Genomic DNA, 12,505 nt, shown 5'->3' with positions numbered 1-12,505 from the left:
GAGAATGCATCCATCACGATTGCGCCGCGCTGTTTCAGACTTCAGAATTAAAAGTCAAAGCCAATTTCAAATTTTAGCGTTAAATCGGTTTATACCCCAAGTTTTGTTGATGTTGTTACTTTAAAATACATACTTGAGTTTTGTTGCTACTTTATTTTGCGTTGTTTTTATGCGACGCCTTATAACTTTAAGGTTTAAATTTGTCTCTGACGTTAAAAAAGGTTGGGAACCACTGATTTCGAGTATTTTAAGCCATCTATTAAGTTAAATCACAAATACAAATTTGATGTTGTGCATTCTCGTGTGCTAGGATTAAGGATGCTAAGTATGATTACTTACAGGTATTCGATTCTTATCAAATTCCTAAATTTTGATCCCGATTCTCGATTCCTGGACATATCTTACCGAGAAAACATACCCACCTAAGCAATATTATATATGAAATCAAAAAAGAAAGCGATGTTCAGACATAAGGAAGGACAAGACGGCCAAAACTAAGTAGTATGGGTATCTAATCTGTCACGGGGGACAAAATCGAACATAAAAAGGAATCCCTCAGAACCACAGAGATTTTAGAAATAAATAAACGTAAAAAGCCTTCTAGCGAAAAAAATATATATAGTGAAGTTTGCGACGTCGTAGCAACTCAACATAGCAGTAAAGCAGTTTCTACATATATATATATGAAGAAATTGACACAAAACGTTACACATTGTTTACAATCGACGTTTTAACCTCGAGAATTGATTCCAATCCATCGGAATCGATTCCGCAAAAAATCGAGTCTGTAATCAAATCCGGACTCGATTCCGCCATCCCTAGCTAGAATATCTGCTTTATCAGTTGAAACAATGTTCACTTTAAATACTGTTAGCAGACATAGGCGCCTTCTCGTTGGTATCGGTAAAAAATTGATAACCATACATCTTTACCAGATATACGCTACTCAATTTTGAAATAAACGGTTTTTCAAAAATTAACGTAACTTACATAACTTTATATTGTTTCACAAATTTCGAACCTTTTTTGAAAATATTAAGATTCTCTTTCATAATATACCACATTATCCGAAAACAAAGCACTTAATTTGAAAAAGGTATTATCATCATACAACATTGCATGAAACTGGTAAAACTATCTATAGATAATTAGCCTCGTGGTTTTGAGGTGACATTGAATAGTTTGACAGGTTACCTGATTTTGTTTCATCTGGTTTCGAGGTGTTATTCTTCAATCAGGTTTTGGTATACACTAGACTAGGCCGTCTTCACTACGGCTATAATTTTCTGACCGAACTGTTAATAGAAGTGTGCGTTCGTCGTAGCAATAGGAATAATTTTGAGTGCGCGCCAAGCGTTAGAATTTTAAGAGCAGATTTCTATTGAATCTTCAATTAGGTCCGTATGGATTTCGGTACCGGAAAGTCATTGTAGTGCTGTATTAGTGAACATTTCGCCCATAACGTCAATTTAAGTAATGTTTATTTGATATTCTCTCTTACAAATATTCAAAAAACACGCAGAATCAAATGCGATTCATATTTCAACACATGGCAAAATTCGAAGATGTTATGATCGAGTCTGTTTTTAAATATAATTATATACTGGAACATACAGAAATTCCTTCACCAATTAACCAATTTTAAGCGCTGAATAAATGAAAATTATATTTCTTTTGTGTTTAAAATCAAGCCCAAGTACATTCACATATATACATTCCAAATTCAGACGACTTTCAGAAAAATCAGAACCAACTAATCCCATACTTGACATGGACTAGTAACCGGCCGAGGTACGTCATATTATTAAGCCGGTATATCGGTTTTGCTCTCCCTATGGAAAAATGTAAATGCCATCTATTTAAACGAAATTATTTTATTTAGACAAGACGGTATACTTCTCAAACTGAAATCTGGTCGTACATCCATTGTCATTCCTATTTTCTAATTCATCGATACCATGCTGCTGATTTGTCGTTCATAAGAGCTAACGCTAAACAAAGTGGAAACCATTCAAACACATACGCTCTGACCTTGTGGTGGCAATGCTTCGAGAGTATCTTGATATAAAACAGTCCGTAAACGATACAAAATGGCGGACGTCACTCAACTAATTTCATCGTCAGGCCTCTTATTTTATCAGCTCGCTAACTTCAACCCTTCAGATAACGTAAACACTGGAATGAGAAAGACGCCCGACAGTCTGAACAGAGGCAAAAATTATTCCATACTAATAAGGGCACATATTTCAGTTACGTAAACATGACGCAATCTAACTCCCCGATTTGGAACGGGGAGGCGTCCTTCATGAGTGGCATACATGCAACTGTCGCCAGATTCTAAGTTGAACACCTCAATATGGGGACGATAATCATTTTATTCAAAGTTCTTGATTTTCTTTATTTGTGGGAATCTATATATTTCAGTTACGTAAACATGACGCAATCTAACTCCCCGATTTGGAACGGGGAGGCGTCCTTCATGAGTGGCATACATGCAACTGTCGCCAGATTCTAAGTTGAACACCTCAATATGGGGACGATAATCATTTTATTCAAAGTTCTTGATTTTCTTTATTTGTGGGAATCTATATATATATATATATACATCCTAACCAATAAAACATTACCAAGTCCTATTTACCTACGTCAACTATGACTCAAGCCAGCTGGTCCCTGGTCGCCTGAAAAGTTTTTGTGCAAAAGTACTGCAATCAGATTTCCTACCCGCTCGAAATATTGTATGTGCAAAACGGATGGAGTGATATTGAAGGGTGCATCTTAAGAAAGGTTCGACCAGACTGTGTCTACTTCAGATAATAAGTTATTAGATTAGATTATCAGAATATGGATATGATATAAATATTGGTAATTGCAACATTATCGATATACAATGTTGTAAATGGAGATTTGTAATTTTGTATATATATGTTTTCATATGACTTAGTTTCTTTGTAAGGATTCGACTTAAAATGAGTATATTTTAAAGTTTACTTTATAGATTTTTTAGCGTTGTCTAAATCATTTACTGTGTGTGTAATAAGGTCATTGAAATTGCACTCATTTTATATCTATTTTTATAATATATTAATATATATTAAAAACTGTTATTTTCAAAACTCCCGGCCCCCCTGTTAGGACTGCAGGTCTACTGTAAATCAACCCAATATATAGTTGGAATACGATGAGCCGAATATAAATATGTTGAGGGGCTCGTCATTAAGTTTCGGTCCGTATGTACTTCGTTTTAGCTGTACAAAACGATCAACTGTTCTGTAGGAATGAACTGCACTAATCGCTATAGAGAAATTTAAAACAATTTGCTGTTGATGTTAGCATTTATTTGCTGAATAAGGAAATAATAAATAAAACATAAGTACTCAAGGTCGAAGTCGAAGCGTTCCGTCATCAATTCATTGAAAAAAATATACAAAATGATCAGATAAAGAAAAAATGGAAGAAAAATCACAAATTTTCTCGTGTGTACAGTCCAATTAGTCCAAAAAACCATGCGATATTTAAATAAACTAAATACTAAAAATAAGTGTAACGAAATGGAATAAATACATATATGTACTACAATTTGAAAGATTTGATATATGCACTTTTTTTATGAAATTCAACTCCATTCTTTGTATCAATGATATTGATACACTCGTTTTTAAAATTAATGTATCACGGATAATTATTATTTTTAAAATGAGCGAATAGAAATGACTTATAAAATAAAATAGAATCGAAGAGAATAAATTCTTTGGAATGCCTTGAATTTACTACAAATACACATCAACGATATGTATCGTCAGGGCTGTAAAGTCACGATTTCACTGGAGCCGGAGAAGTTGTTAAAAAAAAAAGGAGCCGGAGACGTATTATACAGTCCTGACACAGTCGATATTACGAATTCCCCGGAGTCGGGATTGCATACTTTCAGTGGTGAAAAAATGAGTCGAAACTTCGTACTAAAGAGCATAAAGCAATAACTAAATCAAATCATAATTAAAATATTAATCAGAATATTTGAGTCAATTCATAGACCAGGATCACGGTTTAATATAACCGAGAATATACAAACCAGAACACACAAGACCCAAAAATTATTTGATTATGCTCCTCAGGTAGGTACGCCCCTTAAAGTATTAGAAGAATATATAATAACTGAGTACATTTTTGCATATACCGCAAAGCAATACATACACTGTGGGCATCAGGCTGCGACAGCGGCATTCTGCTGACAATGGCAAAGCAAGTGCTGGCAGCACATCAATTCAAGGTGCTGGCAAGACAGAAGAATTTAAGAGTTCTTTATACTTCACTTTGAAAGTGGCATATAGGTGGAGTCACGTCAACTGCTGGGAATACTATTCCAAGTTACCAAGTTACGACACCTTTATATTTTAGAGCGGGATTTTCCTATTGAAAAACGGGGTACAAATAATTAGACTTTGTCGAAGAGCGCGTATTCTGCTCATGCATGTCACTAAACCTAACCAAATAATCGCCAAAAGTTGCAGGCAACTGGTTGTTGTGAAATAGATCAATGTCTTTGCAGATATCTAGCTTATGGATGTCAGATAGTTTCAGCACCCTGGTCCTGTAGATATAGGGTATAGTATATAATATAGGAATTCTAACAGTCCTATTCTGTAAAACTTCTGATTTAGCAAATTTGTTTTGGTTGCAGAGCCCCACGCAGCTATGCCATATTGGATGTGTGACTGAAAATGGGAAAATATACGATTCGCAAGTTTATGTCATGTATATAATGTCTTAACTTAACATGATTTCTTTGATGTAGGACAATTCCACTTTCGAGCTGTCGGGATATGAGGAGGACAGCTAGAGCGATCATCTAAATCCAGGGCTTCTGACCGGAGAAAGTCTTCGATCCAGAATTGCATTCTCTGCATTGCATTGTGAACAATAGCATAATTTCCTTCTCCGTGGACTTTAGAAATTATACCCATTAAATAATACTGTTTTGTGCCATTACGACTACAAATAATCGGCCCACCACTGTCACCCTGTAAATATAACACATTGTTTTTAACTTGGTAAGAAACTTAAGTTAAGTTTAAGGTAAAGCAATATATAATATTATCTCAAACAACAATTGACTTAAATAAGTAGACTCATAAACTATTTTTGTCATAATTCGTCACTCATTTCTACTTTATATCGAGTTCAAGTCTTATCATATAGCGCTCAAGACTTGATTCTCCTATCTCCAGTATTTGGCGTATTTGAGGTACGGGTTTGCCATTAGGCAAGGTAGGATGAAGCCCAAGAACCTCGATATCGATAAGTAGCTATGTATATATTAATTTATATAAGTAACAAGGAATCTAAGAATTATTAGATTTTATTATTATTTTATCATAGACTCGTCTGCTGTCAGCTAGCAAACTCAAATTCGCAAAATTGGCATGCCTGATGAATATGTTTCTGCACAAACAGCATATATATTCATATATCTATATATATACGAACATGGGGTACATGACGATTGGGCGATTCGGCCAACAAAATTTTTGCACGTTTAGTGCGAGCTTATTATTTCGTTTCCTGAGTTTGATTTCTTTTATCATTTTTATTTTTCAGTTTGGTAAATCGGGCTCATCCAACACACCGGTGGTAATAGAATTTGTACAAATTGTACCGTTGGCCGTGTCTCTAATTTATTTTTCAATACCTGTAAAGGTCCAGTGGTTACACAGTGTATTTCATGTTTCTCCCTATTGTTCAATTCGCAAATCTTTGACGAGCAATTCATTCTACTGACATTTCTTCGTTGCAAAGTTTTCGATGTTTTTCTATCGGGATTATCCCGGAAGCGCTCTAAAAATGACACGGTACAGAGCAGGTGAATAATTATATAGTCACAAAAAAAAGACTGAAACCCTAGAATTGTTTATTTAACATTTAATTTAAGTGTGCCTTAAAGTGTTCCCCAGATGTGAGCGTAAAACTTGAAGTACCGCACTCAAATAAACAGCACCAAATCCCAAATTTTCGTTCACTAAATTCAATTCCAAGCTATTAAATCGTTGTCAGAATAACAATAATGTTACCAATGGTAATGACCGACATATTTATAACTGACATGATTCGATCTATATTTTATCACTAAAAGTTTGGATAGGTTTTTCAAATAAAATATATATATACAGCGACACCTGTATATCCCATTCCAACAGCAAAACACCTGTCCTCGGATTCTGGCTTGTGGCCATGACTCAAGCAGAAAGGAGGCTTAAAATCGGTGGTGAATTCTGTCGATAGTACTGCGATTGCTTCATCGTTTCTAGTAAAGAAATGTATGGATATTGGTCAGAAGAATTTTGACGAAAATGCCATTTTTACGTTGTATCATTATGCACAATTTCTAAAATATATGGAAAGCCAAAACGAAAAGACGGGAGTTTTTTGATAAGGTTATCATTTGATATTTCGATTCATGTTGATCATCATCTTCGCAAGACCGGGGTAAGCTATAGGACGCCCGGTACCAGTAAGTTATACGGTAGCTGTTCCACAGTTTCAGCATCGTTCAAGATATGATTTCGAGGAAGTTGTGGGTGAAATATTTCGTTTTGGCTTTCGTGTCTATATATTTGAAAATTGCTCTCTTGTTTATTGTAACATACAAATCTTAACCAAGCAAAGACACTGTTTCAAATGTTAATGCTCCAAACCTGACGCCCTCCAATTTATCAGAGTACAATAGTAAGTACATACTCGCATATCACTGGATATGATGCAGAGCTTCTGTATGGAATAAAAACACATATAGGCTATCAACCTTATATATATATATATATATATATAGACTATATCAATCTTACGAATAAATGCAACCCCAGCCTTGGTTAATTGTAAACTCAGAATTTTTGTAAACGTGAGATATCCTGATTATTTCCTGATCTCCAGGTCTTCCAGTAGGATTTATTGTTGCATTGTAGTTGGCAAGTGTTTTACTGTAAATGTAAATAAAATACATTTAAATAAAATTCGACAGTAAGAGATTTTTTGCCGGGAAGCGAAGGCCTCTCATTACAACTTGATTGTTGCACAGAATATTTAACATGACGAAGTCCGTATATTAAAATTGATGTATTGCTACTCTTGGCAGGGGTATGCGATATACTGTGCGATATTGTATGTTATAGTTATCAAAATAAATAGTTTATTTTCTTAGTAATAGTTAATTTACCAATTATGTCTAGAGATGGGTCCGCCGTGACGCCTTGCTATGAAAGGAAAGCAATGTGCGGCAGTCAAAACAAGTCTCGGCGCGATGAGAGTTCCTCCACATTTTTTACTCCCATCACTTATCTCAACAAACCAATTTCTCCACTTATCAGGAGCATTTTCTAAAAAATTAAAAAAAAATAAGGGTACGAAATAGAAGTTAGGCATCCAAGCAAGGTTTGAAACACTATACATATAACATTGAGTGGATGAAAGAATTAAAACATAAAGGCTGTAAGCCTTGGACTGAAAAGAATTATCACGGAGCATAGATTACTTATTCCATAACATGCTGGCTAACCCGCAAGATGTCAACGGTGAGTCGGTGACGTAACCATCGAATTTTTAGCAGTTGCTCTGGCACTATTTACCTCACACAGATTCGTTACTCATCCTAGCTACTTCTAGCTATTTTGAATCAGAATATTGGTCATACAGAAGTAGAACTCAAAAACTATTATTAAAATAACCATCAAAAATATTATAATGCTAATGTATTCATCCATTTCTAAACATTCATTACAGTCTTACACTAGTCTATGTCAAGATAGATTTTGGACCGCCAAAGTATAGACAGGCTATGACATACACATACCAAAACCACGACAAAATAATTATTCAATACTAAATTGCACACAAGACATTGAGACATTGAGTGTATCGACATGCGTTGCGTCGTTTTTAAGTTACCTCCTTGTAGGATCTTTTCGATATTAGTATCGCTATCTTCAGAACGAAAGTCGCAATTCTGGATGTGTTCGTAAGATGGTCCTTGTATATTCCCTAGTAACACATTTTTAAACGTGTTAGTTATAAATATTAACATTGACTGTTGACAATTGTTTTAGAAATTTAGATTGAGACAATTGGAGCATTGTCAAAATTTTGGATAGAAAAGTAAATCTATTGCATAAAATTTAGCGCTTCTTGGTAATTTGCACAGATACACAATCGGGGTAATTAAGAAAAATAACGCTATAGCCAGAAACAGAATTTTTATATTATATCCCAAAGTATGTGCACCAAGATGGCGCACAACCTGGACATAGTATGTGTACCAGGTTAAGGTTCAGTTTGTGCGCCATCTTGGTACACATACTCCGGAGCGCCTGTTTAAATGCAATAATTGATCTACTTACCCCATTTTTCTTCAGTGCTTGTGGTTTCATGTCTAATTTCCGTATTGTGTTTTTGATATCTTCTTACCCTATAAATTAATTCAAACCATTTTTCAATTCTTCAAAATAAAGTAATAATAGCTGTATGATATATTACATATTATACTAAAAAATGGGATTCTAAATCAAGCCTTCATGTATGGAGCGATGAATCTGACGTCCACGTTGAAAACAAGCAGTAATTTGCGGTGGAAACAATTGTATAGCAAAATACAAGTATAGCACGCTTGGAATATATCAACATCTTGACACATTGAACAAAGTTTTCTTAATTTACAGCATACATAAAACATTTATATTGTATCTGCAAACCTTCTCCTCAATCCTGTATTTACATCGTTTCCTGAAAAATAATATAATTACGACAATTTTATTATTTTGGAAACAGAATATACCCGCCGTAATTTTGTGCAGAATTTTGAACCATCTTACTGGTTTGTTATTTATCATTTATTTATTAACAGTATTATTTTCTAGTTCGAATAATTTTGTCTGAATATATTCTTCTGTGATTTTATTTCATCTCGTATACGAATTAACGATATAGTAGGGCGGGGGAAGATAGACACACGGGGTTAGATGGACACTTTTTTTCAAATTGACCTATTGGCGACATCTTATGGGGCTTGGTTCTGCAAATGCCATTGCCGAGTTCGTTGCTAAGGAGGGAATTCGTTCTAGCCATTTCGGTTCAGCGCTTGGCGTAGTTCGTCAGTTGTGTAGCTTTCCACGTGGCTTGTGATTTTTGAAGGGTGAAAAAAGGGCATTTAGTAAGGACACGTTTTTCTTGGAGGCACTATATGCTCATTTTCAGCGAAGGAACTCTGAATCGCGCGTTTGTTGGTAAGTTTATACTTGATGACAATGATTTAGGACTAACTGAGCGACTTGTGCCATCTAGCAGCTAACTATATCTTTCAGCATGTGATCATGTAAAAATGGGGGGGTTATGAGGGGGTAATAAATTTTTTGCGTTTTCCGGACTTTTATTTACTTTGACCGTTCAAACCCGTTCTTTGTGAATAAGATACCAGAAAGTCTTCTTTTTAATTTTGTTATTGCTTTTACCTGTCAAAACACTTCTTGGATAATCTCAATAATCTTATGAAATTATGGGGGGTGGCCATCTTACCCTTATGTACTATCATGTTTTTCCAGATGCAAGTTTTGGATGCACGGGAAACAGAAAATCCTAAAGAATGTTGAGAAAATACCAATGAATATCAAACAGAGGCAAATAACAAATAGAGACTACGATGTACCATCTCATGAGGTTAACACCACGACAGAGGTAGAAAGTGTCACAAGTGAACCATGCTGCTCAGTGCTCTCTAACGATTTTTTCAAGTAGAACTTCACCAGGAGTTCAGTTAGTTTCTGATAAAGTCAGTGATTCTTTGAGGCAAGAAAATAGCAGAGACCTGATAGCACCAGTGTATCATTTGAATATATTTGCCTCTTCCAGTAGCCACTCAGAGAGCCAAGAGGCAAAGAAAGCCATTCAGGCGGGAATTAGAGTGTTAACAAGTGAGAAATATGTAGCCGAACTGTCAGCACTCGCAGAAACAACGCCACCTAGCTCGTTCAGGAAAACTACAGCACTCGCAGAAACGATGTCATCTAGCTCGTCTAAGAAAGTTGCAGCTCCCAGGAAGAGGAAGAAAAAAGAAAATAAACGTAAGAATGAGCGACATGAAAGATATTGTTACAGTAACCTCTGTGCTGTCTGCAACGGCAATTTTTTTGAAGAGGACGAGGGATGGATTCAGTGCCAGAAATGCCAAAAGTGGCTTCACGATATTTGTGCCGGGATTTATGGAAAACACATTGTGTCCTTCCAATGTGATGACTGCTTTGCTTGAAGCTTTTTTGTATAAATATTTTCATTCGAATGTAAAATTCCATGACGATAGCTTTGATGCTATCCCAGATGTTCTTTTGGTGTGATGATTAAGATTTGTGTGAAAGTATGATCAAATAAAAATTGGCTGCTTTACTGTGTTTTATCATACTTTCGTGAACAATAAATGGGTTTACAACTTCAAAAATTTAAGGGGTAAGATGGACATAGGGGGAATTTTCGAATGCCCCAAAAAATTTTCCAAATACATTGCTTATTTTGATATTCTGATAAGAAACAGAACGCAATACTAGTATTTTGATGCGATTTTATCACATGTCCGTCATATCCGACCATATGTCCAACTTCCCCGATTTTTTTTTTCGTTCAAAAACGTTTCTGCTGTTGCGATGGTTGGAGACCGGCGGACGTCGCCGAGTGGCTAAAGAGTTCAGCCCCTTATGTTTATACTTGCAAAGTTTTAAGAATATTTGAAGAAAGGTTTTCGAAATATAGACAATTTTCAATAAGGGGGGCCATCATCCCCCGCCCTACTATATCCAATGTGACAATCACTATGTCTGAGAAATTACAATGAGTTAGTTTTGCGCAAATTCTAGTCGTATAAACTTACGTTCGAGGTAAGCAGGAAGTGGATTTACTGCTTGCTTATATCTGAAAAACAGTACAAATTCAACATTTTAAATAAATATTGCCGTGGATAATATTTTACTCCAAATTTTTATTTCCAATAAAAAAAAGGGCTGCTTAATATACAGATTTACATGAGTCAAAGGTAATCACTTAGACCTGAAATAGGCAAACTAACGCCCGCGGGCCAAATCCGGCCTGTTGGGTAATTCAATTTGACCCGCGTGATGCTGCGACAACCAAACTAAAACCAAATTTTGATGTTTTAGCTAAAAAGAACTCAAGGAATTTGTTGAAATTGCGATTAAATTTAGTTTTGGCACGAGGCTTATTGTTTTCCACTTTTGCCTTTGTAAACACTGTGTCACATTGTTACGTCACACTTGCTCGCCAGCCTAGATGGGCAAAATTCTTGCCCTTGGACCAAAAACCTTGCCCACCTCTGACTTGGACCTAGAACCCTATCCAAACGTTTCAAAGTTACGTTTTTAGTACTCAATTTAGTTCTCCGAAAAAAATTTCCTGGATGTTACTTTTAAAAAGGTTAGAATCTCTACAGCATACTCGCAGCCATTTTTTCCTACTACAGCGAAGACATAAACATCTTGAACGTCAAATTAAAAATGTTGAATGGCTGTAAATTCTTACGAAGACGGTAACGCTATATTCAACACACGAACAACAACTCTGTCGTTTGCTAACAATAAAACACTTACTTACCCTGGCCGTGGTTGTCCATTGGACATGTTCACGAAAAAAACACTAGTTACCAATATTATCAAAAACGACCAATCCATTGTATATTCTCTGTAAATGGTTCCTGGAAGTAATGCAGGAAATTGTCAAACAAATACTAGGAGGACTACTTCCATGTAAGCCAAATGTTTGACAGGCGGTCAATCAAGTCAGTTACCTTTCATCGTCTGCCGCCAAATCAGACACAATCTTGCATATTGAGTGAAACGTGCTCCGGAAACGTGCATGGATGGGGCCAGAAAACGTGGGAAAAATTGTGCAAATCAGGTCAAAAGTGAATTGAATTCACGTCAGATTAAAAACACTCAGTTCGCAAACGAAAACAGGCCAACGAACTTACCTTGTAACACAAAGAACTCGTCCGATTCTGATTCAACCGGCCTTCAGAATTTCTTGAAGTTGTAAAGACACACACACCGAGATGTGACTATAGATTCCAAAAGACGAGTCTTTTATAGAGTGATGTGAAATTTTTCCAAAAATTAAAAAAAAATATTTTTAAATCTTTGATATAAATTTGCTTATCGTCGTCTGTGCAATAATAAACCAAAAATTCTACAGATACAGTTTTGAGAAATTACATTATATTCATTTTCCTATGTCTATTTACGCAATTTGTACTATGAAAACATGGTATTTTCAATTGCATTTGAATGACGTGCGGGCAAGGTTGCAACATATCAAACCACTATCATATCCGGCATCGAGTCGTTTTTAATTCAAAGTGGTTAAATTTGCTTATATTATCATCGTGGTTGGGAAAATATTCAATTTTATTGGAGATATGTAAATTTTTTTTTCTCGGATTGAAATATATTTCCATTAAAACCGC

At 35.5% G+C, this 12,505-nt stretch overlaps 1 protein-coding gene across 1 annotated transcript; it reads right to left on the bottom strand.

Moving 5' to 3' along the window:
• Window positions 1-3,316: 3,316 nt before the first annotated feature.
• LOC120341915 (chymotrypsinogen A-like) lies at window positions 3,317-12,266 on the bottom strand. Its single transcript, XM_039410509.2, has 11 exons — window positions 12,014-12,266; window positions 11,638-11,737; window positions 10,901-10,941; window positions 8,739-8,769; window positions 8,388-8,455; window positions 7,939-8,031; window positions 7,211-7,370; window positions 6,843-6,974; window positions 6,174-6,301; window positions 5,690-5,835; window positions 3,317-5,021 (listed from the first exon to the last, which is right to left on the bottom strand). The coding sequence occupies exons 2-11, from the start codon at window positions 11,712-11,714 to the stop codon at window positions 4,773-4,775; spliced, it is 1,125 nt and encodes a 374-aa protein (XP_039266443.2). The 5' UTR covers window positions 11,715-11,737; window positions 12,014-12,266; the 3' UTR covers window positions 3,317-4,772.
• Window positions 12,267-12,505: the final 239 nt, after the last annotated feature.

The sequence above is a fragment of the Styela clava genome, chromosome 3 (genome assembly GCF_964204865.1).
Source record: "Styela clava chromosome 3, kaStyClav1.hap1.2, whole genome shotgun sequence".
In the NCBI taxonomy this organism is placed as follows: Eukaryota; Metazoa; Chordata; class Ascidiacea; order Stolidobranchia; family Styelidae; genus Styela; species Styela clava.
The sequence above is the reverse complement of the archived record's forward strand: the minus strand, read 5'-3'. Positions and strand labels throughout refer to the sequence as shown.